The sequence below is a fragment of the Brachyhypopomus gauderio genome, chromosome 1 (genome assembly GCF_052324685.1).
Source record: "Brachyhypopomus gauderio isolate BG-103 chromosome 1, BGAUD_0.2, whole genome shotgun sequence".
Taxonomy (NCBI): domain Eukaryota; kingdom Metazoa; phylum Chordata; class Actinopteri; order Gymnotiformes; family Hypopomidae; genus Brachyhypopomus; species Brachyhypopomus gauderio.
In genome coordinates, this window is record NC_135211.1 from 10,249,912 (window position 1) to 10,276,771 (window position 26,860).

Consider the following 26,860-nt stretch of genomic DNA (forward strand, 5'->3'; position numbering starts at 1 on the left):
GGGGCCGGGGTCCTCAACGTGACAATAATGTATATATGCAAATTTCTGACCTCCTGCCATGACTCCACCCTCACAGGGAGAGCGTGGTTTCCCAGGAGAGCGAGGAGGTGCAGGACCGCAGGGTTTACAGGGACCACGTGGTCTTCCGGGAACCCCAGGAATCGATGGACCTAAGGTGAACAAGAGCACATTATCTTCAGTTTTGTGCCTTTTCTGTGAACATCTTAGTTTGTTGTTTATCAACTATAAAACAAATGGGTATAGTGTTTAAAATTGAATCTGTGCTCATGTCCAGGGAGCTGTTGGTCCGGCTGGGACTCCTGGTGCTCAGGGCCCCCCTGGCCTGCAAGGCATGCCTGGAGAGAGAGGAATCACTGGTGTTCCGGGACCAAAGGGTGACAGAGTGAGTACAAACACTAATAATAAGAAAGAAAAATATTGTTCTCTCTCCAAAGACTGAGGTCTATGGAGGAAATTCAGACTCAGTGGCTAAATATACATTTGCTTTATGAACATCATTCAAATTAGGTTATATTGCTTCTTTAGCAATATAAACAGCTTTTTACACTAATAATCTATCCAGGACAGGTAGGAATAACTATTATTGTTTAATTTCAGTTAATAATAATATTAATAGTAATAATAATATTAATATTAACTTAAAAAATAAAATAATAGATGTGTAATAAAAATGTAATCCAGTGCCCCAAAACAGATTAGGCTTCTGCTTTTTAGAAATATGTTTTCTAAACACGTCCACAGGGAGATAATGGTGAGAAGGGACCTGAGGGCGCGGCTGGCAAAGATGGTGCACGGGTGAGTACCAGACCCACGCAGCAGAACTCACTGCATAATCTCACCACATCAACACTTGGCACCAAGCATACTGCAGTCACATGACTGAATGTGTGTCTCTGTTTGTTTAAAAAGAATTTTAAAAGGAACCTCTTTATATAAAAAAAATTGTAAATACTCTCACTCAAAATGAATCTTAAGTGTTTTCTGTGTTTTCAAAAAGAAAGGAGTTTCATTTAGTTCTTCCATTTAAATAGTATAATTTCTCATTGTTTTTCCAACCACAAAATATTAACCATTGTAAAATAAATATTTACTACAAAATTATGTAATTAACATTCATGCAATCTTGATGTAACGCGGCGTGCGCTGTTGAGGGAGGGGACGGACACAAACGCTGAGAAGAGCGAGATTTATTACAGGGCATAATCGTAGTCAACAAGGCAGGCAGGAGTCGTAACTGGAGAGCCATCCAGATAAGACAAATACAAGGGCATGACTAACAGGTAGAATGAAAACAACAAGGCAGGGAAACGAAGAACAGACAACAGAGCACAAAGAACCACAATCGAACAAAGCACGGCAAAACAACGGAGAAACAGAATACCACAATAGACCGACAAGGGGCTAGGGAAACACAGGGACTATAAGTACATGGAACTAACAAGACACAGCTGATAACACTGACGACACGGGCGTGGCGGACAGGGGAAACCAGGGCAACAGACAAGCTGGGCGGGATAAATGGGAACAACACAGACACGAGGAACAGGGAACCAGAGTGACCGCTAGGAGAGGGAGGCGTAGCCCTACGTGACACTTGACCACTGTAAGTATCAACAGTCTATAGGACACGCCTGAATTAGGAGTTTGTAGGATTCTCCTCTGATTATTAGCAGTCTGTAGGATGCTCCTTATTGTGAAGGGCAAGGGAGTGCAAAAAAAGAAGCAAGTGATCACACCAATATCAGGGAAAAGGCTGTGACATAATCCAAACTAAGGATGCAGTAACTAGCAGTCAACTGGTACAAATACAAGACATATATACGTACAACCCTCAAGTGTCGGGTTCTCTAATGGGCCACGCCCACCCGAGAGACGAACACAACGTCACAACAGGACAATATGAAATAATTGCCACTGCTGATGGAAGTGGCCAGCAGGGTGCCTCCATACTGTAACACTTACAAAATTCACATCTTTCAGGGTCTGACTGGCTCAATTGGTCCTCCTGGCCCTGCTGGTCCCAATGGTGAGAAGGTAAGAGTCTCTTCTGTATTTTAATGTAATATGTATTTTCACAGAAATCTCCATCAGATTTGTCATTTTCTGTCGATTTGACATTTTCTACATCTCTTTGATGCCCATGCTGTCTCGTTCTTCAGGGAGAATCTGGTCCCTCGGGACCCTCTGGACCTGCTGGTGCTCGTGGTACCCCTGTAAGTATCTGTATCTTCTCACACACTAGCACATATCCCCCAAAGCCCATACAGAATAGTGGAAAATAAACCTACCAAGAGTGAAAATTAAAACAGAGGAAACAGTGTATCCAGTAAGCTTCATCTTTCTTTTGCTGTGAATATTTAGTGTATTTAACCAGTGTGATTAACCAGTGGGATATATACAGATAAACATGTAAAATCTGAGGAAGGCAAGAATACAAACTGAATGAGCCAGAAGGTTTCAAAGCTCAAAATGTCTACAAACAGTGAGAAGGTCAAGAGCTTTACGGCAGAGTATGGTAGTGATGGAGTATGTCACATCCAAAGACCCAGGGAGATAGTTTAATGTACCTAGTATCAATGTTTGGAACATTTAGAGGAAAGGAAGCAAATCACAGTTAAAATTAAAATGTAAATCATTCAGGTTGTATAATAATAATAATGCAATAGTGCACGTTTATAAAAACAATGAGATGCACCTGTTGTAATAAGCACATTGTCAGGATCCTATAAAAAGCTGTCATTTGTTCCACCTGTTTGTTTTGTTCCACAGGGTGACCGGGGTGAGACTGGGCCGTCCGGTCCTGCTGGGTTTGCTGGTCCTCCTGTGAGTGCAGCTGTTCTCAGCCTATACCTGCTGTCACACCATTACAATGTGCTTCTGTAGCAACTGCTGGCTAATAGTCTAACAATATACATACAAGCTGAACAGTAAAAATATGGGCAATCCTGTGAGGATTTATGATAGATCTGTTGTGAATTAATATCATGGGTTAAACATTAAGGGCAACTTAATTTTAAACACCTAAAACATCCTATTGAGAAAAATTAAGCAGGTGCATGGTCTTCCTCCAAGAGAGAGTGTTTACTTGGTGTGTTTGATGTAAACAAGAGAGGGTGTTTACTTGGTGTGTTTGATGTAAACAAGAGAGGGTGTTTACTTGGTGGGTTTGATGTAAACAAGAGAGGGTGTTTACTTGGTGGGTTTGATGTAAACAAGAGGGAGTGTTTACTTGGTGGGTTTGATGTAAACAAGAGAGAGTGTTTACTTGGTGGGTTTGATGTAAACAAGAGAGAGTGTTTAATTGGTGGGTTTGATGTAAACAAGAGAGCATGTTTACATGCTGGGTTTGATGTAAATGAGAGTGTTTAATTGGTGGGTCTTCCTCCAAGAGAGAGTGTTTACTTGGTGTGTTTGATGTAAACAAGAGAGGGTGTTTACTTGGTGTGTTTGATGTAAACAAGAGAATGTTTAATTGGTGGGTTTGATGTAAACAAGAGAGAGTGTTTAATTGGTGGGTTTGAAGTAAACAAGAGAGACTGTTAAATTGATGGGTTTGAAGCAGAGGTGGGGACTCGAGTCACATGACTTGGACTCGAGTCAGACTCGAGTCATTAATATTAAGACTTTTGACTTGACTTGAAAAAATATTCAGAGACTTAGACTTGACTTGGACTTTTACACCAATAACTTGGGACTTGAATTGGACTTGAACCTGTTTACTTGCAAAGACTTGATTTTTTTTTACCCCAAATCTAAATTTTAAAACGCATATTAATATTTATAAAGTGCGCCCCATTAATTTCATTTCCGTCCTTCTGACGCAGACCGGTGTTACACCAGATTCTGTGACCGTCTGACCACAGGGGGCGCTATTTCACAGTTTCTGTTCAGAGGCACAAACGCTTTACGAATGCTACGTAAACTACGCTGATGCACTTTCTTTACCCGTTTTGTTGGTGTCCACGAGCCAAAATATGACAGATGTTTATATTTACATTTTATCGTCTCTTAATTACGTAAACAAGATTTACCATCCCCTCACCATTGCAGCCAACAAAGAAATCATGAATGGGATGTACAGGTGAGCCTTTTTAACTGGGGTCACCAATTCTGACGGCAGCCATTAGAATATGTGACCCCACTGAATCTCCAGGTAACAATAGTACACCGTGACCCCACAATAACAGAAAACAATGAAAAAATAATCCTAACCTTTTATTAGTCTATATTTAAACATTTTATCCAAATGTTTAGAATAACCATTCGTAATGACAGCATCTTGCTTACGATGAAGCTTGCTATTTTCGTGTAAAATGATGTAACGAAACATTCTTGTTTAAGTACATTTATGTAAATAAGAGAAGATAAAATGTAAATGATCTGTCATCTTTTGGCTGGCGGACACCAACAAAACGAGTAAAGAAACGCATCAGCGTAGCATTCGTAAAGCGTTGGTGCCTGTAAAAAAAAAGACTCGAAAGGACTTCCAAGTTTCAGACTTGGGACTTGACTTGATGGTTGCCTGTCTTGACTCGAGACTTGACTTGAGTTGACTGTCTTTGCTTGAGACTTGACTCGGGACTTGAGGATAAAGACTTGGACTTAGTTGAGACTTGCAAAACACTGACTTGGTCCCACCTCTGGTTTGAAGTAAACAAGAGAGACAGTTAAATTGGTGGGTTTGAAGTAAACAAGAGAGAGTGTTTAATTAGTGGGTTTGATGTAAACAAGAGATAGTGTTTAATTGATGGGTTTGATGTAAACAAGAGATAGTGTTTAATTGGTGGGTGTGATGTAAACAAGAGAGTGTTTACTTGGTGTGTTTGATGTAAACAAGAGAGAGTGTTTAATTGGTGGGTTTGATGTAAACAAGAGAGCATGTTTACATGCTGGATTTGATGTAAATGAGTGTGTTTAATTGGTGGGTTTGAAGTAAACAAGAGAGCGCGGTTAATTGATGGGTTTGAAGTAAACAAGAGAGCGTGTTTACTTGGTGGGTTTGATGTAAACAAGAGAATGTTTAATTGGTGGGTTTGATGTAAACAAGAGAGAGTGTTTAATTGGTGGGTTTGAAGTAAACAAGAGAGACTGTTAAATTGATGGGTTTGAAGTAAACAAGAGAGACAGTTAAATTGGTGGGTTTGAAGTAAACAAGAGAGAGTGTTTAATTGGTGGGTTTGATGTAAACAAGAGATAGTGTTTAATTGATGGGTTTGATGTAAACAAGATATAGTGTTTAATTGGTGGGTGTGATGTAAACAAGAGAGTGTTTACTTTGTGGGTTTGATGTGATATGATAAAATGATAACATATTCTGATAAAAATGTTGCCTATTTAAAGTAAAGGGCCTTCTCTGAATTCAGCTTGAAGATCAATACTTGTGACAGAAACAAGCTCTGTTTACTTTTTAAGTCTCCCCTGAGCTCAAAAAAGTGTTATTTTGCTTAGATTTGAAAAAAAGAAGAATAGATTAGCAAGAGAGGTGTTTGCAGAGGAGACAAATAACTGTCATTATATAATAATATTTTAGCTTTTTTATGTCCTTATTAAATAATCCAAATATATTTCAAATATTATCACCAGATTTCAAACATAATCACCAGACAGATATCTCTTGACTTTGACTTTGACTTTAAGCAGCTATGAATATATCATTATAATCAGCCTGTTTTTTCCCTTAGGGTGCTGATGGTCAACCCGGGATCAAAGGCGAGCAGGGGGAGGGTGGGCAGAAAGGAGACGCAGGGGCCCCTGGACCTCAAGGGCCCTCTGGAGCACCAGGACCTCAGGTAATATACAATGTTCCAGTCTATCTAACACTATACACTGATTTTAATAATAAAAACAAAAGTAATATGTCATACAACTTTCTTCTAATAAAGATTTTATATATTTGCATATCTTAATCATTAATACAAAGGATTTGTGAAGCTTCATAGGATAATTGAGGATAATTGGAGTTTGTGTGCCATATTAAAAGCACAGTATCAGTTATTTGCTCTTGATAATGATTGTTGCAGTATGCACCATATGATACAGTCATGTCTGACCAAAACTAATGTCAGAAGCTTCACAATGTAGATTCTTCTTTAATGTAGATTAAAGAATGTGGAGAACATTGAGAATGTTGTAAGATTAGAAATACATACAAATGAATTTTCAAAGGTTTGCGTCTCCATCAGTTCAGTTTGACAGAATAGTTGATGGTCTTCATAGCTGTGCGCATGAGTGCATCTGCATCAAGCATCACAGCCTTAAGCTACATTCACAGTACAAGCCATATTTTTCAGTTTTTGCTCAGACTGGATTTGTTTGTCCTGACGGTCCACACTGATTATTGCAAGTTACACGTATCTAGCAGTAAAGTGAACACATCTGTCCTATGAAATATCATCGGTATGTTTATGCACAAGTGACTTGCATCACCAGCAACAAAGAGTGTCATGTTTGCAAGACAACTCATGATATTAAAACTGGTAAAATGGATGCACCAGTAGCTTGTGTGTGCATCACACTTTGCTCTCGCACATAGGATCAGTTTGGGAGCTGTGCATGAACAGGTCACTGACTCATAATGGCAGGCATACGCATGCCGGCAAAGATTTGTGTGTCCACACCGCCTTGAAAAAAGTGAGATCTGTGTTAAGATCTTATTAAGGCAAAGATTTAGATACGAGTCACTTCAGCACAGTCATTTCTTTGTACTCTTAACTCCCCTGTTGGGAACTTATTGACTTATTATCCTTTGTCTGTTATCTTTTGTTTCTTATTAAATAATAATGTTCTCTCAATCATCTTCAAAACATTTTAGGGACCAACAGGTGTTTCTGGACCTAAAGGTGCTCGTGGTGCTCAGGGACCTCCTGTGAGTAAAAATAGGTTTCATGAACATTGTTGAAGATTGAAAAGTGCTTATGATTGACTCACACTCTGCTTTTTCCAACTAGGGTGCTACTGGCTTCCCTGGAGCTGCAGGCAGAGTTGGTCCACCTGGTCCGAATGTGAGTGTCCTTTAATATCATGTCCTCTAGTGAACCTCACCCTGACTCAGCTGGACAACAATTAGGACATAAAATAAAATGTTCACAAAATAATTCCAATATATGAAATCTAATATGTATTTTTTTAACTTACATATAACAGAAAGAAGGCCATAAAGCATGCATTGAGTCACTGTGAGATATGTCCAGACATACACACAATGTACACCAGAACAGCAGCAGAAATTAGAGCTGAAATAGGAACAGGAGAAAGGAATGGCAACTGCAGAGGGGTGTGGAGTCTGCAGGGAGTCTGCAGGGAGTCTGCAGGGAGTCTGCAGGGAGTCTGCAGTGTGTCTGCAGGGTGTCTGCAGGGTGTCTGCAGTGTGTCTGCAGGGTGTCTGCAGGGTGTCTGCAGGGAGTCTGCAGGGTGTCTGCAGGGTGTCTGCAGGGAGTCTGCAGGGAGTCTGCAGTGTGTCTGCAGGGAGTCTGCAGGGAGTCTGCAGTGTGTCTGCAGTGTGTCTGCAGGGTGTCTGCAGGGTGTCTGCAGTGTGTCTGCAGGGTGTCTGCATGGTGTCTGCAGGGTGTCTGCAGGGTGTCTGCAGTGTGTCTGCAGGGTGTCTGCAGGGTGTCTGCAGTGTGTCTGCAGGGTGTCTGCAGTGTGTCTGCAGGGTGTCTGCAGAGTGTCTGCAGTGTGTCTGCAGGGTGTCTGCAGGGTGTCTTCACGATGTCTGCAGGGTGTCTGCAGTGTGTCTGCAGGGTGTCTGCAGGGTGTCTGCAGTGTGTCTGCAGGGTGTCTGCAGGGTGTCAGATTTATTTGTGTAGTGCTTTTTACAACAGCTGCTGTCACAAAGCAGCTTTACAAGTGTCTGGGTTCAAGCCTCCAGTGAGCAAGTCAAAGGCGACATTGGCAAGGAAAAAGTCCCTAGAGCATGAGGCAGAAACCTTGAGAGGAACCAAGACTCAAAGGGGAGACCCATCCTCTTATGGCCGTCAATGGACACCAAAATCATCTTGACATCATGACATCATGATGGTGGTTTTGTATAGAGGACAAGGTAGCAGCACGTGGTCCAGGTGTTGCAGGAACAGCACCCTCTACTGCACAGGATGAGTATCTCCTGACCACATCTCCTGACCAACTGCTATCTCCTGACCATGGGTCAAACCGCTATTAGCTGAAAATAAGTATGTCCTGACCATGGGTCAAACGCTATCAGCCAAAGACGAGTATCTCCTGAATATAGGGTATTCTGATATTGTGTTTCTGATAACAGAAACGTTATCCAGCTAGCCGTCCACTCTATGTCCTCCCTAGCCTCTCTATTCAGAGCCCCATGTATGTATGAGGGCTCCTGAGCAACAGAGTGGTGCTGTATGAAACAATGGAGTGTGATCTTCATACCTGGATACCCTAATCCAGTGGAGAACCCCTTCCAGACTACTCCTGTAGTACAGTGGGGTTTATTTTCCCAGAGCAGTGTGTATATATATATATATCCTAACCCCATAAATATATACCCTGATCCTATTTGTATAAGTTTTAAACAATTATTCAATGTTATTGTAAACAAATAACAAAGATAGAAAAGGTTCCTATAAAGAGATGATAAGTGGAAACATATGCACCATGCTTTTTTGCCTAATTGTAAATCAATATTAACCTACAAACCAATTAACTTACAATTATTATTTTATTCTGACCCACACCACATCTTATTCTGGGTCTGTCTCGCTCTTGCTCTTTCAGGGTAACCCTGGCCCAGCTGGTCCAGCTGGTCCTCCAGGAAAGGATGGTCCTAAAGGTGTGCGTGGAGATGGTGGTCCCCCGGGCAGACAGGGTGACTCTGGCCTGCGTGGTCCTGCAGGTCCTCCTGGAGAGAAGGGAGACCCAGGGGAAGATGGCCCTCATGTGAGTAACCTTCACAAATATGACAAAGATGACTAAATATAGTTTCTTAAACTTGAGACTATTGTGAGAAATGGTCTTCCTTCCCTAAATGTCATATAGATTATATAACATTAATAATAATAATTATCCATAATGATTTTTTGATGATAAAATTATGATTTATTGATAACAGATTTTTATGTTGCCTTGTTTAGTGGAGGTATGGTTAAATCTGAATATGTCTATATTCTGTCCCAGGGTCCAGATGGCCCGTCAGGCCCTCAGGGTCTTGCTGGACAGCGTGGTATTGTTGGTCTGCCTGGCCAGCGTGGTGAAAGAGGCTTCCCTGGTCTCCCTGGACCTTCTGTATGTGACAGCCACATTGCTTTCTTTGGGACTCATAATTCCCATTACTATATTGATGTGACATCCTGTGTGCTTCCAGCCTTGTTGAAATCAATTGCACATATTGAATTACTATGTAGTCAACAGAGATTAAAAGATGTTTGTTTGGATATAAAATGTTGAAAAACAGTACAGACACCCTAAAAAATGGTAATGTGATAGTTGTATTTTTGTTACAAAAGACAGAATATTGTACTTTCATTGAGATTCACTCATTCATATACACAACAATGTCAATATTACTACATTACAACAATTACCCATATTATAGCAATGCTCATTTATATACACAACACCATCCATATCACATACAAAATGCTTTGCTTTGCAGACATGCAGTACATTCATGCAGACATTCAAGCAGCCCATAGAATGATACAGAGAGGGTGACAGCTCCTAGTTCATGTAACATATATCAGACATGATGTTTTATCATAACATCTCATGTAATAATCTGTTTGCAGGGAGAGCCTGGAAAGCAGGGAACGTCAGGAGGACCTGGAGATCGTGGACCTCCTGGACCTGTAGGATCTCCTGGACTAACAGGACCTGCTGGAGAGCCCGGTCGAGAGGTTAGACAATAGACACTAACATTATCTAAGGTTAGGATTTAGCTGTGTCTTTGCACTGATAGATCAAGGTTCTGAATGGGTTAGGTTTAGGGTGCATAATGTAACAAACAATAATATGCAATAACATTAAGATTCTCACTTTTAAAGTGAATCCTGAGTGAAGGGTCTAAATTAATTCTGACTATAGGTTCTAAGTGAATCCTGATTGCAGGTTATAAGTCAATCCTGACTGCATCAGTTAGAATAATTGATTATTTAATTATTTGGTTGTTACAGTACAGTACTTTTTGCAGTCAGATTCTTTCAAATTAAAATTATGTAAATATATGAATTTAAAAGTTCAATAAACAATGAAATATGAATACTATTTGTTGTTGTCTAGGGCAACCCCGGATCTGATGGTCCTCCTGGCCGGGATGGATCCCCGGGGATTAAGGTTGGACCTCACTACTTACTTACCACCAGATCATTCTCTTAACTAGCTTGTTGCTTTGCTTATTTACTCTAATGCTCGTATGTTTATTATACATTGACATATATGGCTGTGTGCCGTACACATAGTCCTGGCTTACTGGCCCACTTTGCCGTGTTTAAGGGCGACCGTGGTGAAACCGGCTCGGCGGGAGCTCCTGGTGCCCCGGGCGCTCCTGGTGTCTCAGGCCCTGTTGGTCCCACTGGTAAACAGGGAGACAGAGGAGAGGCTGTAAGTATATGTTCTGCTTTGTTGTTTGGTGTCTGTGGCCAGGATCCAGTGAAGTGCTTTGACCTTTATCCCTGTTTATTCCTAAAAGAATAAATTGCACATGTAGATGACATGTAGATCATCATGTACAGGGGTTGTGAAGGTAGAGCTGAACCAAGGGCAAGCCACCTGACCTTAGGAATCCAAGTGCAGAGTAGTCAGGACAGAGTATAGGCTACACCACGCCAAATATGGAGACTACAGACTACACCACGCCCAGCAGGTGCCGGCTACACTAAGCTGCTCATAACTTTGCTCTTTAATAGGGACCCAAAGGACCTGCTGGACCTCCAGGACCTGCTGGAGCAAGAGGAATGGCTGTGAGTGTTTCTGGCCTTATACACTCTTGTCAGAATGGATGTTAAGAACATGACTGAGGTGTTGATGAGTATATCTAAAATAAGTGGTTTATCAAAGACATCCAATGAAAGATCCACTGAAATGAATTTATTATTAGTGCCATACTGATGACCAGCCCCGTCGACAGGGGGGGACAACCGGGTCTGTTGTCCCGGGCCCCAGGGCCAGGGGGGCCCATCAAAGAGCCCAGCAATTTATTTTTTATTTAAAGTCTATAATTTTAAATAATCTTGAAATCTTTCATTAATATAAATTTTTGTACTCAACATAAGCTCAATGGCTAAAATATATGTTTTTTTACCTATCTGCATATTTCCATTAAGTGCATACACCCCCGCCTCCCACTGAAAAATGGTTTGATCCAGCATCGACCGTAGCTGGCTGGTACCCGTCCAACAGCGGGAAATACAGTGGTGGATAGTTAAAGTAAATACAGAAATCTGGAGCGCAGAAAAGAAAGTCGAATTTTAATGTATTTGAAAAGAGCTGGAATTTAGACTAAAGTACTACTTCGTTTCACAACAAATGTAATTCCAGGACGAAAAATGAGAGAACGTGAAGACGTTAAGATTGGGCGTTTTGAAAATAAACAACCATTAAATAATGTAAATAAAAAGCAAATTATTTCGAGTATATGTATAAATATTTAACTTAATTATGTTTAGCGTTCAGGGAAATATTGAAATGGACATTTAAAGTGACGTACAAGTGCTTGAATTCCACCTTATAAAGGTGTATGAACCCTGCAAACGTGACTTTGTTCATTGCGCTGAAGCGCGGCGCGCGCGAAGTTAGAAAATTCGAGAGGTGCACGACCTCGCGAAGAATCGAGACCCTCGCGCAGGTTCGGTGCCACTGCGATTACTTCATTTTCGCCGCGCGGACCCTCGCGCCGCTCGCGACACGTCAAGTATAAACCAGTCAGCTGTCAGAAACAGCTGATGTGTGGCTGTATTATATACTATATGACCTAACACAAGGATTGTCTGCTACAGAGAAAATTCAAATGACGTAAGCCGGGGGGGGCACATGAAACTTTCTTGTCTCGGGCCCCAGCAAGACTGTCAACGGGCCTGCTGATGACTATGAATGCTATTTCTCTAACCAACAGGGACCGCAAGGACCCCGTGGAGATAAAGGAGAGTCTGGAGACTCTGGAGAGAGGGGTCAGAAGGGTCACAGGGGATTCACAGGTCTCCAGGGTCTCCCTGGGCCTCCAGTAGGTCAATTTGTCTTCGTAAAGCTGTCTATATCACATATGTAGGTATATGGTTAAGTCTAAGGGCACAGATAATATAATTTTAAGGGTACATGCACTGTAGTGACAGACCTTTAGGACTTTTTAATGTTGTAATGTGTTTACTCAAAGCGTTTGTTGTCCACACACAGGGCCAGCTTGGTGACCAGGGAGCTGTAGGACCTGCTGGACCCAGTGGAGCACGAGTGGGTGGATTCAGACATGTCACACTGCACACAAACCAGCAGGACATGAACTCTGCTTTACCCGTTCTCACACTCTCTCTTTCTAGGGACCACCGGGCCCTGTCGGTCCATCTGGAAAAGATGGATCCAATGGCCTGCCTGGCCCAACCGGGCCTCCTGGACCCCGTGGCCGTTCTGGAGAGACTGGCCCGGCTGTGAGTGTCACAGCTATATATGCAACGTTACTGTAAAATAAGTGTTGCAGTTACCACCCACCCCCCAAATCTACATAAAAAAATCTACATGTTTAGAAGTAAAGCAGCATGGAAACTCATTAAATATCAAAAATATAAACAGCCTATTGTTAACAATTTTAATATACACATTGGGCTGTCTGCAAGAACACCTTAATAGCCTTGTCTCGTAGGTCAAAGGTCAAATTTATTTATATAGTGCTTTATTCAACACATGTTGTCACAAAGCAGCTTTGCAATCACATGGGTCCAGACCCCTAATGAGCAAGACAGGGGCGACAGTGGCAAGAAAAAACTCCCTAGGCAGAGATTAGGAAGAAACCTTGGAAGGACAGAGACTCAAAAAGGATCCCATCTTCCATTGGGCGGCCCACTAGTAAAAGTAGATTTATAACCAATTTTTTTAATAAATCAGAAAACATTAATCACTAGGACCATACAATAAAATATAAGGAGAGAGAAAACATGAGACCTCTCATTACCTTTTTTCTTTTTCAAGATCATTTCTGATGTGCCTAGTCTGATGTCTATTGTGGGCACCATGTGTATTTTTATATTTTAGAACTAGAGCTAATGATATCATTCCTGATGTCTAGTTCAGAGCAAAACTTACACTCAGATTTGTTTATAGTACAGCGTGTGCATGAAGAGATGAGGAGATGTTCTTCCAGAGGCTGTACAGTACCTTCTGCATCATGATTGTACAAATCACTCATTCTCTGTCCTCTCTTAGGGTCCTCCTGGTAATCCTGGGCCCCCTGGACCTCCTGGTCCTCCTGGACCTGGAATCGATATGTCTGCCTTTGCCGGCCTGTCTCACCTTGAGAAAGCCCCTGATCCCATGAGGTACATGAGAGCTGACCAGGCTGCTGGGGGGCTCCGGCAACACGACGCTGAGGTGGACGCCACCCTCAAGTCCCTCAATAACCAGATTGAGAGCATACGCAGCCCTGATGGTACCAAGAAGAACCCTGCACGCACCTGCAGAGACTTGAAGATGTGCCACCCAGACTGGACAAGCGGTGAGTGGACCCTACTGAAAAAACACTAGCACACCAGACCAGATATTTCAGAAAAAAACACTCATAGTGCCTCAGAAATGTAAATCAGTCAGTTAAACAGAAGTATAGAAGAAACCAGGGCACAATAAATAAAGCAAAAACATTAAACAGTCTAGGTCAAAACACAAGCTTTAGTAATAAGAAGACAATCAGAAGAATAATCTGGTCTTATTCTGTACATATTTATAGTATAGATGTTGGTACAGAATAAGTTTATACACTACAAAACCACACACATGCAACCACTGAATAGGACGTATTTAATGTGCAAACCGATAGCAGAAAGCAACGCTGAATAGAGTGGAAGAGAAACAGAATACAGTAGAATTAAATAAAATAATGCATTTTTAAATGTATTATAAAATAATAAGTAGAATCAAATGAAAATATATTTCAGCATAACACAGTGTGTAAGAAAGCACAGTAGAGCATATAGTGCAGTAATTGTTCATCAGTGTGATAGTGGTAAACAGATAAGTAACCAGAATCAGGCTTAGAGATGCAGTGATGAGCACTGGAGAGAGTAAAAAGGCTTTAACATACAGGCTAATGGAAAAACCTAATGCAAGTGTGTGCTTCATAATCTGAGTTCGAAGGCATGGTCAGTGGTATGGGATTCTGGGAATTGAATTCTAAGCAAAGAGCAACACCTTGTGGTGTTGAGTTACAAAGGTGGTTCAGTTGGTAAAGCTAATTTAAATGCACTGCATTAAAACCAAAGAGGTTACTTTAAGAATGGCTGAGGCCCTTGCTTCAGTAACACAGATATATTATGAGTCATGAGTCACTATCAAAAAGGGAAAGTACAGTGTTACTAAGGCAGTGGTTCTCAAACTGTGGTACGCGTACCACTGGTGGTACGCAGAGCACCCCGCGGTGGTACGCCAGATGAACTCGGAAAATAAAAGATGCTTTGAGGTTTTTTTTTTTTTTTACACAACACATTTTTTTAATTAAAACAGAATTATGACAAGTGCTGAAATTCAGAAACTAAAAGGGATTACTCGTATTATGTGCGGAGAAAATGTCGCTAAACAGTTCGACCTGGTGCATCTTTCAAACGACACGGTCACTCGCAGAATTGATGAAATGGTGGACAACGTCAGACAAACATTGACCGAGAGAATTAAAATGAGTAAATGCTTCTCACTGCAGTTAGATGAATCCCTAGATGTCGCAGATTTAGCCAACTTGCTCGTTTACGTGCGATATGAGTATGAGGGCATGTCGCACGAAGACTTTTTGTGCTGTAAACCAACCACTACCAACACGAACTACAGGAGAACTACATTATAACATATGTGTGTAATGAGCAGGGTTGCCAAATGCGTGAAACACACGCATTTGACCGTCTTCACACGCCACACATCCGATTTCTCACGTCGACAAAAAAAAATCTAGTTTATTTACCTCTGATCCACATCTATGATTCAATGAGTTACTAGTTCGCTCTGGCGCCAACCATCGTGATATAGCCTAATACTTAATTCGTGTCTATTTTACATCCTCCCGGTAACAATTTACATTCGCCCCCCCGCCACCCCCGTCAACAACTTAAACTTGCCAAACAGCTAGTAGGTGGTACGTGGAGGTTTTTCGTTTGACAGTTGGTGGTACTTTGTCTAAAAAGTTTGAGAACCACTGTACTAAGGAATTGATCACCACATCAACCGTCAACTTCTCTGCCATAACTCTTGCCAGGAGAGTATTGGATCGATCCTAACCAGGGTTGCACCATCGATGCCATGAAGGTCTTCTGTAACATGGAAACTGGTGAAACTTGTGTCCATTCTAAACCTGACAAAATCCCCCGCAAGAACTGGTGGAGCACCAAGAGCAACGACCGCAAACACGTCTGGTTTGGGGAGACCATGAATGGTGGTTTCCATGTAAGTTACAGTGATCTTCTGTTTCACAGTTTTTTCACTGTGGTGCCAAAAATTACAGTATGTGTATGTGAGATAATGATGATGTTGTTTCTGTCATGTGTCATACTCACATATTTCCAACTCTTGCACCAACAGTTCACTTATGGGGATGATAATCTGGCTCCTAACACTGCCAGCATCCAGATGACTTTCCTGAGACTGCTGTCCACAGAGGCTTCCCAGAACCTCACATATCACTGCAGAAATAGTGTCGCTTACATGGACCAGACCACAGGCAACTTGAAGAAGGCTCTGCTTCTGCAAGGCTCCAATGACGTGGAGATTAGAGCTGAAGGCAACAGTCGGTTCCGATACAGTGTGCTAGAGGATGGCTGTATGGTGAGGAGCCCTACACATGTATACTGTTGATAACTAAAGGAGTCTCATAATTCTCTGAAAGATAGTGAACACCCAAATGAGGAGTTCATCATGTTGGGTCTACGTACATTAAGGGATTGCTACAATTCTGTCAATATGAGTGAGCAAATTGATGCAGTGGTAGGCACTAATTCTGTGCTTTACTAAACACCTTAAAATCCTTTAAAATCTTCGTTTGATATATGCTTTTGCATTGCAAATCAGGTCTTAACAGATTCATTGTCTTTCGGGCTCAGCTTAGTGTGATCAGACATTTAGACTACAATAATCATTATTCCATTGATTTTATTTTGCCTCTTCCTTGCAGAGTCACACAGGCCAGTGGGGCAGGACAGTGATCGAGTACAAGTCACAGAAGACCTCCCGTCTTCCCATTGTAGATATTGCGCCTATGGACATTGGTGGAGCGAATCAGGAGTTTGGAGTTGATGTTGGTGCAGTCTGCTTTTTATAAAGAGGAATGCATGGGGAAAACATGAAAACAAAATAAAAAACAACACCTTCAAAAAGGAGTTAAAGAAAAGGAAAATGAAGATCAAGACTTGTCTGTTTTTTTAGCAGGACTTTCCAAAAACTATTTTCAAAATGTAATGTTAGGATACCTGCACTGATAGCCACCAGCTGCCCGCATGCGGTTATCTTCAGACCCCCCCCCCCACTTCTCCCTGGACAAATCTGCTCAAAAAAGGAAACATGCCAGAGTAACAAAAGATAATGAAATGCATGTACTTGTATTATTTATTTATTGATAAGGTGCTATTCCTGTTGTGTCTGTATATTTTTTTACAAGGTCCCTTTCTCTGTGGCTATAATCGACTCACATTTTTTCACCTTTTCTCCGAATGGCCTAAAAACACTAACAAACTAAAGCCCAGTATTTAAGGGCAAGTGTTCATACCTTTGCCATGTAGATTTTTCAAATGCCATTATGTGCTATCAGTGGTGCTATTGTTAAACCGCCTGTAATAAAACCACCATACGTACATAGACATCTAGATAAATAGATAAAGTGTATATACAGTATATATGTGATATTTGCATACATATACACCTTGTTTGAAAAGTAGGTTTTAATTTTAGAAATATTTTGTATAAAAACTGAAGGAAAATCCACCACACCTTCATGAAAATGCTAATGAGACATCTTAACTCTCAAACCGATAGCATTTATATTTTGATTAAATCCCTTATTGTAATTCTTTTAAGCTACCTCATGCTAATAGAACAAAGACATCTGAGAAAATAAATGTAAGAAAAGTCACATTTCATTTATGAATTCAGTTTTATAGAATCTTGATGGGATCACCTATGTCAAAGGTAAAAGTTGAGAGGCTTTCATTAAAGTGCCATTGTGTTTTCCTTTCCCTCGTTACATGACAGGGTCATGGGGTCATGGGGTTACCGTATGCTCCAGCACCCATTTGGCTAACAAGCATCATTGCTCAAGGAAAAGAAAAAATCAACCAGCAGTGGCACATTTAAAGGTCTTTATGAATACATGAGGGTGTATATTATTATTATTATTATTATTATTATATACTTATGTTAGTTTTGATAAATGTAAATTAGACTAAACGGATTAATGGATTTTTGTTGTTTCTTTTTTTTATGGCATTGGTTTTTGTTTTTATTTATTTTTGTGTTTTTAATCCCCTATATACTAGATGGTTTTTTTATCATAGATGTTTTTTTTCCTTTGGTTGGTGGTGGTGAGGTGGGTCTTTTTGTACCCTAACAATTGTATTTGATCAAATTTGATCAATTCTTCAGTTCTTCAAAGAGAAGAAGAAACATGAACAAACCTGCCTTGCTTCTGCACCTATTGTTTACTGAGTGATGTGGGGTTTTTGCATGTGTAACAATACTTTCAGGGGAAGTTCATTACATTTTATATAAGGGGAAATAATTATGGACTGTTTCTCCATTTTTATTCTTGAAATTAAAAAGCACACTCAAACAGATGAGAATTATAGAGACCATTCATTTATGTAAAATTGCTTTTGTTGTTCTTTCTTCAAATAGTTTAAGCATGGTAGAGCCATAATTTTTCATTTTGTGCAGTGATTGTCACCTTGTACCTTTGTTTTCAGTCTTTTCCCCTGATCTTTCACATTAGCAATAAAAGAATTATTTCTATTGACTATGTAATTTGCTCATCAATTATTTTCATTAAATTTTTAGATTATATGCCATGCATTTCTGTTGAACCAGTTTGTTCAGTGATAAGCAGTAGGATCCCAGCTAGTCATCTCCTTACAGCAGAGTAACAGACCAGGGTGAGGGTTAACACCAGCAGAGTAACACAGACCAGGGTGAGGGTTAACACCAGCAGAGTAACAGACCAGGGTGAGGGTTAACACCAGCAGAGTAACAGACCAGGGTGAGGGTTAACACCAGCAGAGTAACAGACCAGGGTGAGGGTTAACACCAGCAGAGTAACACAGACCAGGGTGAGGGTTAACACCAGCAGAGTAACAGACCAGGGTGAGGGTTAACACCAGCAGAGTAACACAGACCAGGGTGAGGGTTAACACCAGCAGAGTAACAGACCAGGGTGAGGGTTAACACCAGCAGAGTAACACAGACCAGGGTGAGGGTTAACACCAGCAGAGTAACACAGACCAGGGTGAGGGTTAACACCAGCAGAGTAACACAGACCAGGGTGAGGGTTAACACCAGCAGAGTAACAGACCAGGGTGAGGGTTAACACCAGCAGAGTAACAGACCAGGGTGAGGGTTAACACCAGCAGAGTAACACAGACCAGGGTGAGGGTTAACACCAGCAGAGTAACAGACCAGGGTGAGTGTTAGGAGTGAGTACTATAGCTCCACATCATGTATTTCTCATCCCCATCCCCCATCCATCTCTTACCTCTCTCCTTTCAACCCAAAGCCCTTCTGTCCCTTACCTGTCTGCCTTCTTCACACACAGTGTCTCTCCACCTAACCTTTTCCACAACTGCACAGCCTCAAAGCACCCCTTTGCTCTCTGGACACAAAGTGATTTGCAGTTCTTCAGTTTTGCCCAAATCTATTGGATGGTTGAGATTACTATGGCCCAGCCAGTCTTGTCCAAGCGGCCCAATCACTGAGGCCTGTTAAATCTGCAGATTCTTCTCAACCTCTCTGTTTTCATTACAAAAAGGGTGGGGATTATATTTCACTTGGAGACTTGCACCTCTGTTAGCCTTAGGGTTAGAGTAGGATTAGGATTAGAGTAGGGTTAAGATTAAAGTTAGGTTAGGGTTGGGATTATAGTTGTGGTAGATGGTGAGTGTAAGTGCTGAGAGGTTGGAAGCTGAGTTGCAAGGCCAGGCAGTGCTTTAAAAGTTTTGTGGTTTGAATGATGGACAAATGTCATGAAGTTTGTGGTGCACATGTCAGCCAGGTGTGGACGGTGCTAGCCTAAACCTCTTCATCTTTACGAGATAGTGTGGACTGGTTTACTCTCTGTGTGATGCCTTATATCACACTCACACACACACACACGGGACTCCAAGGTTGAACACCAAGGTTTCAATTCAGTTGAATATTTATTTGTTTAGCACCCTTAGAAGTGACACTGTCACATTTCAGAGCTGCATTTCCAGGAAAGCTGACAGACAGAAACAAGTTGCATGGATGAGAAGATGTGAGAGATAAACCTCCAGGCTCAGCGGTGAACCTCCTTCACATCTGACACTGGATGTAGAATTATGATGTAAAACATGTACATGTTACATGCATAATTAATGCAATGATAAAATGCTCATAAATATTGATTCTAAAAAAGGTTCATTTAAGAATTAATGCAAAGTAATTTTACCTCCTTCCATCCTCAGCACCATTCCATTATGTCAGACTGAAAAACGCATTTTTGGAGGTAAAGAATGATTTCTGCAAGTTATGATGCTGCACAAATCTAATCACTCCTGATAACTAGAAACTTATTTATATATATATATATATTATACAATATACACAATTTTTGTGATTTTCCTTTATAAATCATTGGTTGCTCGTATCAGCAATTTTAGTTACATTTAAATGTTAAATGTGCCATATTTTGTCAATTGTGATTTTTTACACCGCAATCAAAATTTGTCCTCCGCTTTTAACCCATCTGTGCAGTTAGAACACACACACACACACACACTAGTGATTACTAGGGAGCTGTGGATCACACGTGCCCAGAGCAGTGGCCAGCCCTAGCCCGGCACCCGGGGAGCAGTTGGGGTTAAGGGGCCTTGCTCAAGGGCACCTCAGTCATGACCTCAGGTCTGGGAATCGAACCCACTTGCATCGTTACCACTGAAAACATGTGGCATCAGTGACAGTAATGGGTGCTCGGGGCAGGAAAGCAGTTTTATGTGCCTGGTCTGTGCTTTACATAGTACACCACATACACAGTGACCATAAAGAACCACACAAACATGGTGACCAGCATGGCCACATCAGTTGTTCTGCGCTTCATGCTGCAGAAATTGACCCCGGAGTGGAGTAACTTGACCAGCGGCTGACCCGTGTAGGCGGAGCCGGCTCCGGGCTCCTCCCAGCGGCTCCCCTCGTTCGCTCCCCTGGCTGAGCTCTCACACACCAAACCATCAAGCGTCTCAGCCTCCAGGTTGATCTCCTCGATCAGCTCCTGCAGGGCGCAGTCACAATGCCAGGGGTTGTGGTAGAGTCGCGTCTTTGCTCGAGTCACAGCAAATTCTTCCCGCCTGGCGTGCTGTAGTTTGTTGTGGGAGAGGTCAAGGAACTGCAGGTCGGGCGAGAGGTGACGCAGTGCTCCGGACGCAAGAGAGTCGATCTGGTTGTGAGACAGGTGCAGGTCCTGCAGGTGCAGGAGGTCCTGGAAGGCCTCTTCAGGAAGTGTACGTATAAGGTTGTGCTCCAGGTGGAGTGAGACCGTCTCTAAAGGCAAATCCCGGGGGACCTCACGCAGGCCTGCAGCAGCACACAGCACGGACTGGCTCTCCCAGGCACACTGACAACCTTCTGGACACGCAGCACCTACCCAGGCCCACCAACCTGCATCAAGCAGGCCACACAGCACCCACACCACACTTAGACCTGTGATCATCACCGCTCTATGGCCATAGACCCACACCTGGAACGGAAGGGTCGCCTACATGGAAAAAAGAACAACAGAACAAGAAAACAAATAAATTATTGTCGAAGCGAGGCAGAATGTAAAGAGGTAATAATGCTGCTATACCTACATAGCAAAGAATGTTAGTATTAATATGATCTTCTTGTGCACATCATTGGATACTTAGTTAGTGTATATTTTTATCTGATATGAACTATGAAATGTGCCCTTGTGTGCTGATAATCCATGGAAAGCCAACATAAGCGTTTTTGCAGTCAGGACCACTGACAGCATCCAAGACCACAAATGCACAATTCTAATACAACTACATCATGCACGCACATTAAATAATACTGACAGTAGTATGCTATTTAAACCAAATACATTTAGTATGTGAGAGAGTGCAGGTAACGCCCAAGGAGCATGTGTTTGGTCAATGTGTTATTGATCACTATAATACTCCCATCTGCATTTGTGTTGACTTATTCATTATTACATTATGATAATCCTGCATCACATCGCAAGATTAGCCACACAAAATTAAAAATAATTATACAATAAAAAAATTGTTAGCAGTATATCAGAGATATAGGACACCTAGCAAGACCATGCAGGTACACAGTAACACCATAAAAGGACCATTCAGGTTCATAATAGAAAATAATTTCAAAGCTGTGATGGTGATGCGGTTATACCAACATATGCAGAGTGATGCTTTAAATTATTTTGAGGACATAAGCATCATAAACATTTCATTATAACTTCATGAATGTCTTATACAACGCTGACATTAATGGAAAACGCCACATGGAACCCAGTGGCATCTCACACATATGGGTGGTGCAGAGATAATGTGATGTATGCTTTCATGTCAGAAACTGAGTCTCTTGATACAAGTGGGGCAACATTTGTACACTACTGAATATCTGGACATAAATACCAAAGTTAAACCCTTTAGATACAACTGCTACACAATCATGTCTTTGTTGATCTATATTGGAATCAACTACTTTCTTAACTACTGTAAGTTCATCAAACAAAACCAAAAGATCTTCCCTGACTCATGATGAACCTCAGAGTCTACATGTGTTCCACAGCTGCTTCCCACATTTAACAGTGCTCAAATGCTGTAAACAGGTTTCCTCAAACGTTTTTGACATTTTTTTCCTCAGAATGATCTGTCTGTCTAAGATTCACTCCACGCTGACGTTACCAATACCAGGATATGATATTACCACGAACATGCACAGGATCTGATATCCACATGTTCTCTTCCTGACCTTCACTTATACGGACGTATAGTGACAGATACACACCGTCTTACAAAAACAAAAATGGCACATAAGGAACTTTTTGCGGCGTGAATTTAAGTACAAAGTAGAAGTTGAATATATAATTCGATATTAAGCCATTCCTATATTAACTGAGGCAAACACTTCTGTTTGAAACCTACTGCTTTAAGCAGTTGATATCACCATTGATAAGAGACTGTATATTTTTTATTACTCGCCTGAGCTTATTTTGCATTGTCGTAAGTACTACCGCGAAGACGACCGCGCAGTCCAGGGGGAGAGAGCCTCAGAAGTAAACTTCATGAAAAAAGGTTATATCTTAAGTTCAACACTTCGTTCCTGAAACAGAGACAAACGACATCAAATAAATCTACATACCTTATCACTTAGGCAGCAAGGAAAATGTTATAATTAACAACATCATCATAATTGTTATTATAATTATTGTTTTTATTATTACTATCATCATCATTATCGTCTTTGATGAAATACATAAACAATTTTACTACTAGTTCTGATTCTGAAAATAAAGCGACGCATTCAAATAACAAACATTTACAGGTAAAAACGACATTCCGTCCTCTCAAGTTTTCATCGAGCAGCTCATAAATCTATTGTATGTACGCACCTGTGACTTCAGACTTTGATCATATCTGGACAAATTCACGATTAAGGGTTGTTTTGTGACAAGATGCACTTAAAATAAAAATAATAAGACATAAAATGTCTTCACGTGTGAGACACGCAAAACAAGGTGCGCAGAACTTACTTACGTTTACAAAGCCCCGCCCCCTATTGCTTCAAGACGAACACGTTTACACGGCCCCGCCCACTGATGCTTAAAGAGGATGGTGTCTTCCAGGAATTTGAACTACGAGTAATTGACATATCAGCCTGTTTGTCCTCTGTGTTTCCGAAACCTCAGGTTTCAAATGTTTAAATGAAAACATTTTTTTTCATTTAATGTTTAGTCAATGTTAGAGCGTTAGCTTTTATTTTAACAGACACCCAACTTTATGGCAGGAAGATTAAAGTGAGAAACATTACACTGGGTGTCAAGTTCAATATTTATTTATACCTCTTTTCACATGATAATCAAATATATGTGATTCACAATTGTTTATTATATATAGATCTAGTGTGCCCAATCAAGAATTTTTTTCTCTTCACACAAAATATCCTGTTTTTCCAATGGATATACAGACATTTGTGAGTATAAACTGACTTACCTGTATTGTTACCTTTTCCTGCAAACACATTTCATGTGAAAACAGTGAAAACTATGATTTATTATTAGCTTTGCTTTAGCACTTTATTTTGGCAATAATAAGAAAACAGTACAATATTTAAAAGGGACTGTAAATAGAATAATGCTGTAGAACAGGGGTACTCAACAAAATTTTTCCGCGGTCCAATTTTGGCAGATAGCTGTGACCTGAGGTCCGGGGCGGCGGTGATGGCGAACGTAAGTTGTTGGTGGGGGGGGGGGGGGACGTAGGTAGTTGAGCGGCGTAACACTCATGACGGAGTGTTTTTTTCAATAGCCCTGAAATAAATGCTCCGGTTTAAAATTAAACCTCCCGTCAAAATTAATAAATACGGGTTTTTTTTTGGTCTGTATCCAGTTAATCAGGAATGAGATTGGGTCCGGACAGGACTGCATTCGGGTCCGGATCCGGACCGCGGTCCGCCAGTTGAGTACCCCTGCTGTAGAATAATGCTTCATTTTCACCAGTCTACTGTCATTCTGCTACACATCTCATAGATACCGACATGACATTTGACTGTTGGCTGTTGGCTTGTTATTCTTTGTACAAAGCAGTAAAGAATGCAGAATAAACCAGGACCAGTCAGCCTGACTGGGTGATGTTCAGTGTCACATTATGTGCAGTATTTCTGTGCAAGCCCTGATCTGTAGTGTCTAGTGTTTTTCCTGAAGAATATGGTTATTACCTAAACTAGCATTCCATTTCTAAATGTTCACCACACTGACAGATGGCCAGAGGAATTATACCTTCCAGAATATATGGCACCAGGGACATCATTTTCCATAGCAGTACAGTCACAAGTCACAGAAGGCAGAAGCTGCCGGTGGGATATCGGAAACAGCTCAACAGTTCATGTGACCGGCAGAGAAACCTGCTAGACGTTCTGTGTGGTAGAATGAAACCCAGATCCAACTCCAGCAGGGTGCTCGCTGTGTGTCAAGCTCTGTTAAAACAACATAATGACAAAGTTGGTGTTAGTGCATATTGTGGTAATGCTAAAAAAAGACTAGATTGTGCGTATATACATGCTTGTAATCAAAGACACACTGTTGCATGTTGTATGCCGCTCCACAGGGTCTCACTACCTGAAAGCATGCAGGGGGTGAATCACATGTAGGGGGTGAGTCAGACACAGGGGTTGAGTCACATGCAGGGGGTGAATCACATGTAGGGGGTGAGTCAGACACAGGGGTTGAGTCACATGCAGGGGGTGAATCACGTGCAGGGGGTGAGTCACATGCAGGAGTGAGTCAGACACAGGGAGTGAGTCACATGCAGGGGTGAGTCACATACAGGGGGTGAGTCACATGCAGGAGTGAGTCAGACACGGGGTGAGTCACATGCAGGGGTGAGTCACATACAGGGAGTGAGTCACATGCAGGAGTGAGTCAGACACAGGGGGTGAGTCACATGCAGGAGTGAGTCAGACACGGGGGTAAGTCACACACAGGGGGTGAGTCAGACACAGGGGGTGAGTTACATGCAGGGGTGAGTTACAATGCAGCCCTTGACCTGCAAGGCCATATATTCTACACTCTTGCACACATCTACCCCTCTCTTCTAGCTTTATGTGGAATAACCATTACCTACAAATTAACCATAAACACTCCTGTTTCACCTCTCCAGCTGGAAGCCATGTATTTTTCCTCACAGAGGTCATTCATCTGCTGTGCAAGTTCTTTTGAATTTGTAGGTAGAAGATTAAATTGGAATTCCTATATATATGCAGGCAGCACAGTGTCAAACAAAACACAGACATTTTTTTATAAATGATTCTCTGACCAATCATTTTGGGTTTTTTTTCTTCTGTTTAATCTGAAAGGCAACTGCCCCATCATTGAAGTTAAGTAATCACATAGATGTAGATGTTTTGAATAATTGTTTCATGACTTCTTGTTTTTAATTATTTATTAGTAATTTATCTAATTTTGAGTGTGTGGCTGGAATTGCTTATTTGTTTATGTGCTGCTGCTGACTTGGCTAGTGAGACATTACTGGGTCTCAATGGTCTCAGTCCTGTGAGGTATGCAATTCCAACTAATCTCAGAACTAAACATCTACAACAGTTGTGAGATAGCAGTAGCTCAGATCACACAGAAACACACATTAAATTCTTCAGCTGTGTTGAAATAAGGCAATCGATCTTATAATTATGAGGAGTCTAACAGGCAGATTTAGGCCTGTGTATGTACATTTTCACATATGTTCATCAGAATGTTAGAGGTATTGTGCAAGACCTTGTTCATTAGCTCATGTTCAGTTATTCGTGTGTGCGTGTGCAACCTCTAAAGCCCTATCACAATGTCTCACCATGACAGAATGCTGGTTAAATATGCTGGGTATGGCAGTAATACAGCGTCATGCTGACCTGACCACCTGTCTGTTTGGCATCTTAACATGCACTGGCCTTTGGAAGTTTTGGCATATTCTATGAAAAAATGTCTCTGTTGGTTAATCATGTGTGGAAAATATGAGATATTTCAAGCTATTAAGTGATTTCGTATTATTGGAAGAAAAGGGAACAAGGTAGTGGCATTGAGCAAAATGATAGAAATCAAATAAAGGTATAGACAGCTCCTCTGGATCTAGTCTCTTCAGAGCTTCCTAAGCGTACTCTGTTCCCCTCTGCAGCATGGCCCACGGGTTCAGCACGGCCCACAGGGGTTCACAGGTGACTGGGCCTCTGTAAAAGCCTTCTGTTCTGGATCATTAACCTGCTGAGACATTCACGTTTTACTTCTACCAAAGGCTGACAGATTTTGATCTAAAATATTGTTGAGTGTGTGGTGCCATAGATCCTAACAGGACTCCCAGGAAGAGGAGCAGCTCAGCTGTCCAATGGCCATTCTACATTCTTCACGCTGTTCTCTGCATGTCCTACACCTACGTGTCCTACACCAACCCCACCCAGCTCCTCCTCATTCTGACTCTTAAGATCACTGTGGGGCATTATGGAAGCATTATGTCCTCTTCATGTTTGCAACATCTAAATAAGCTAAATAATCTAAATCAGTGCCTTGTAGTAAGGTAGTATATTCAGGTGTAAATAATGTGAAGTTTTTTTTACAGCCAATACCTATTTTTCTATAAAGTTCATCAGCATTTGGATTGGTTTGGGGCAGTTTTTACTAATGTCTAGCTGTCTAGCTGTTAATAAATTTTTCAGCATATAATTTGGAAATCAATTACTCCTGTAGACATTAGATACCATCATT

The 26,860-nt window shown here is 41.3% G+C and overlaps 2 protein-coding genes across 3 annotated transcripts in view; one reads left to right on the forward strand and one right to left on the reverse strand.

The window, feature by feature from the left end:
* The window catches only part of col2a1b (collagen, type II, alpha 1b), a 62,323-nt gene extending 44,169 nt beyond the window's left edge, over window positions 1-18,154 (forward strand). For both annotated transcript variants that reach the window (XM_076989581.1, XM_076989665.1), the window contains 22 exons: window positions 77-175; window positions 296-403; window positions 763-816; window positions 2,002-2,055; window positions 2,181-2,234; window positions 2,791-2,844; window positions 5,703-5,810; window positions 6,833-6,886; window positions 6,969-7,022; window positions 8,752-8,913; window positions 9,151-9,258; window positions 9,762-9,869; window positions 10,252-10,305; window positions 10,465-10,572; window positions 10,878-10,931; window positions 12,083-12,190; window positions 12,361-12,414; window positions 12,501-12,608; window positions 13,381-13,669; window positions 15,410-15,597; window positions 15,733-15,975; window positions 16,322-18,154. In XM_076989581.1, coding sequence (XP_076845696.1) covers window positions 77-175; window positions 296-403; window positions 763-816; window positions 2,002-2,055; window positions 2,181-2,234; window positions 2,791-2,844; window positions 5,703-5,810; window positions 6,833-6,886; window positions 6,969-7,022; window positions 8,752-8,913; window positions 9,151-9,258; window positions 9,762-9,869; window positions 10,252-10,305; window positions 10,465-10,572; window positions 10,878-10,931; window positions 12,083-12,190; window positions 12,361-12,414; window positions 12,501-12,608; window positions 13,381-13,669; window positions 15,410-15,597; window positions 15,733-15,975; window positions 16,322-16,468 — 2,370 coding nt within the window. In that variant the 3' untranslated portion in view covers window positions 16,469-18,154. The remainder of the gene's footprint in view (window positions 1-76; window positions 176-295; window positions 404-762; window positions 817-2,001; window positions 2,056-2,180; window positions 2,235-2,790; window positions 2,845-5,702; window positions 5,811-6,832; window positions 6,887-6,968; window positions 7,023-8,751; window positions 8,914-9,150; window positions 9,259-9,761; window positions 9,870-10,251; window positions 10,306-10,464; window positions 10,573-10,877; window positions 10,932-12,082; window positions 12,191-12,360; window positions 12,415-12,500; window positions 12,609-13,380; window positions 13,670-15,409; window positions 15,598-15,732; window positions 15,976-16,321) is intronic.
* Window positions 18,155-19,515: 1,361 nt separating this feature from the next.
* On the reverse strand, window positions 19,516-23,164 carry LOC143491067 (leucine-rich repeat-containing protein 3-like). Its single transcript, XM_076989787.1, has 3 exons — window positions 23,006-23,164; window positions 22,596-22,716; window positions 19,516-21,121 (listed from the first exon to the last, which is right to left on the reverse strand). Exon 3 carries the CDS (start codon window positions 21,074-21,076, stop codon window positions 20,360-20,362), a length of 717 nt encoding a protein of 238 aa, XP_076845902.1. The 5' UTR covers window positions 21,077-21,121; window positions 22,596-22,716; window positions 23,006-23,164; the 3' UTR covers window positions 19,516-20,359.
* Window positions 23,165-26,860: the final 3,696 nt, after the last annotated feature.

What these genes read in the sequence shown, in the direction of transcription:
- LOC143491067 (XM_076989787.1), bottom strand. Translation starts at nt 21,076, where the DNA reads ATGATCACAGGTCTAAGTGTGGTGTGGGTGCTGTGTGGCCTGCTTGAT.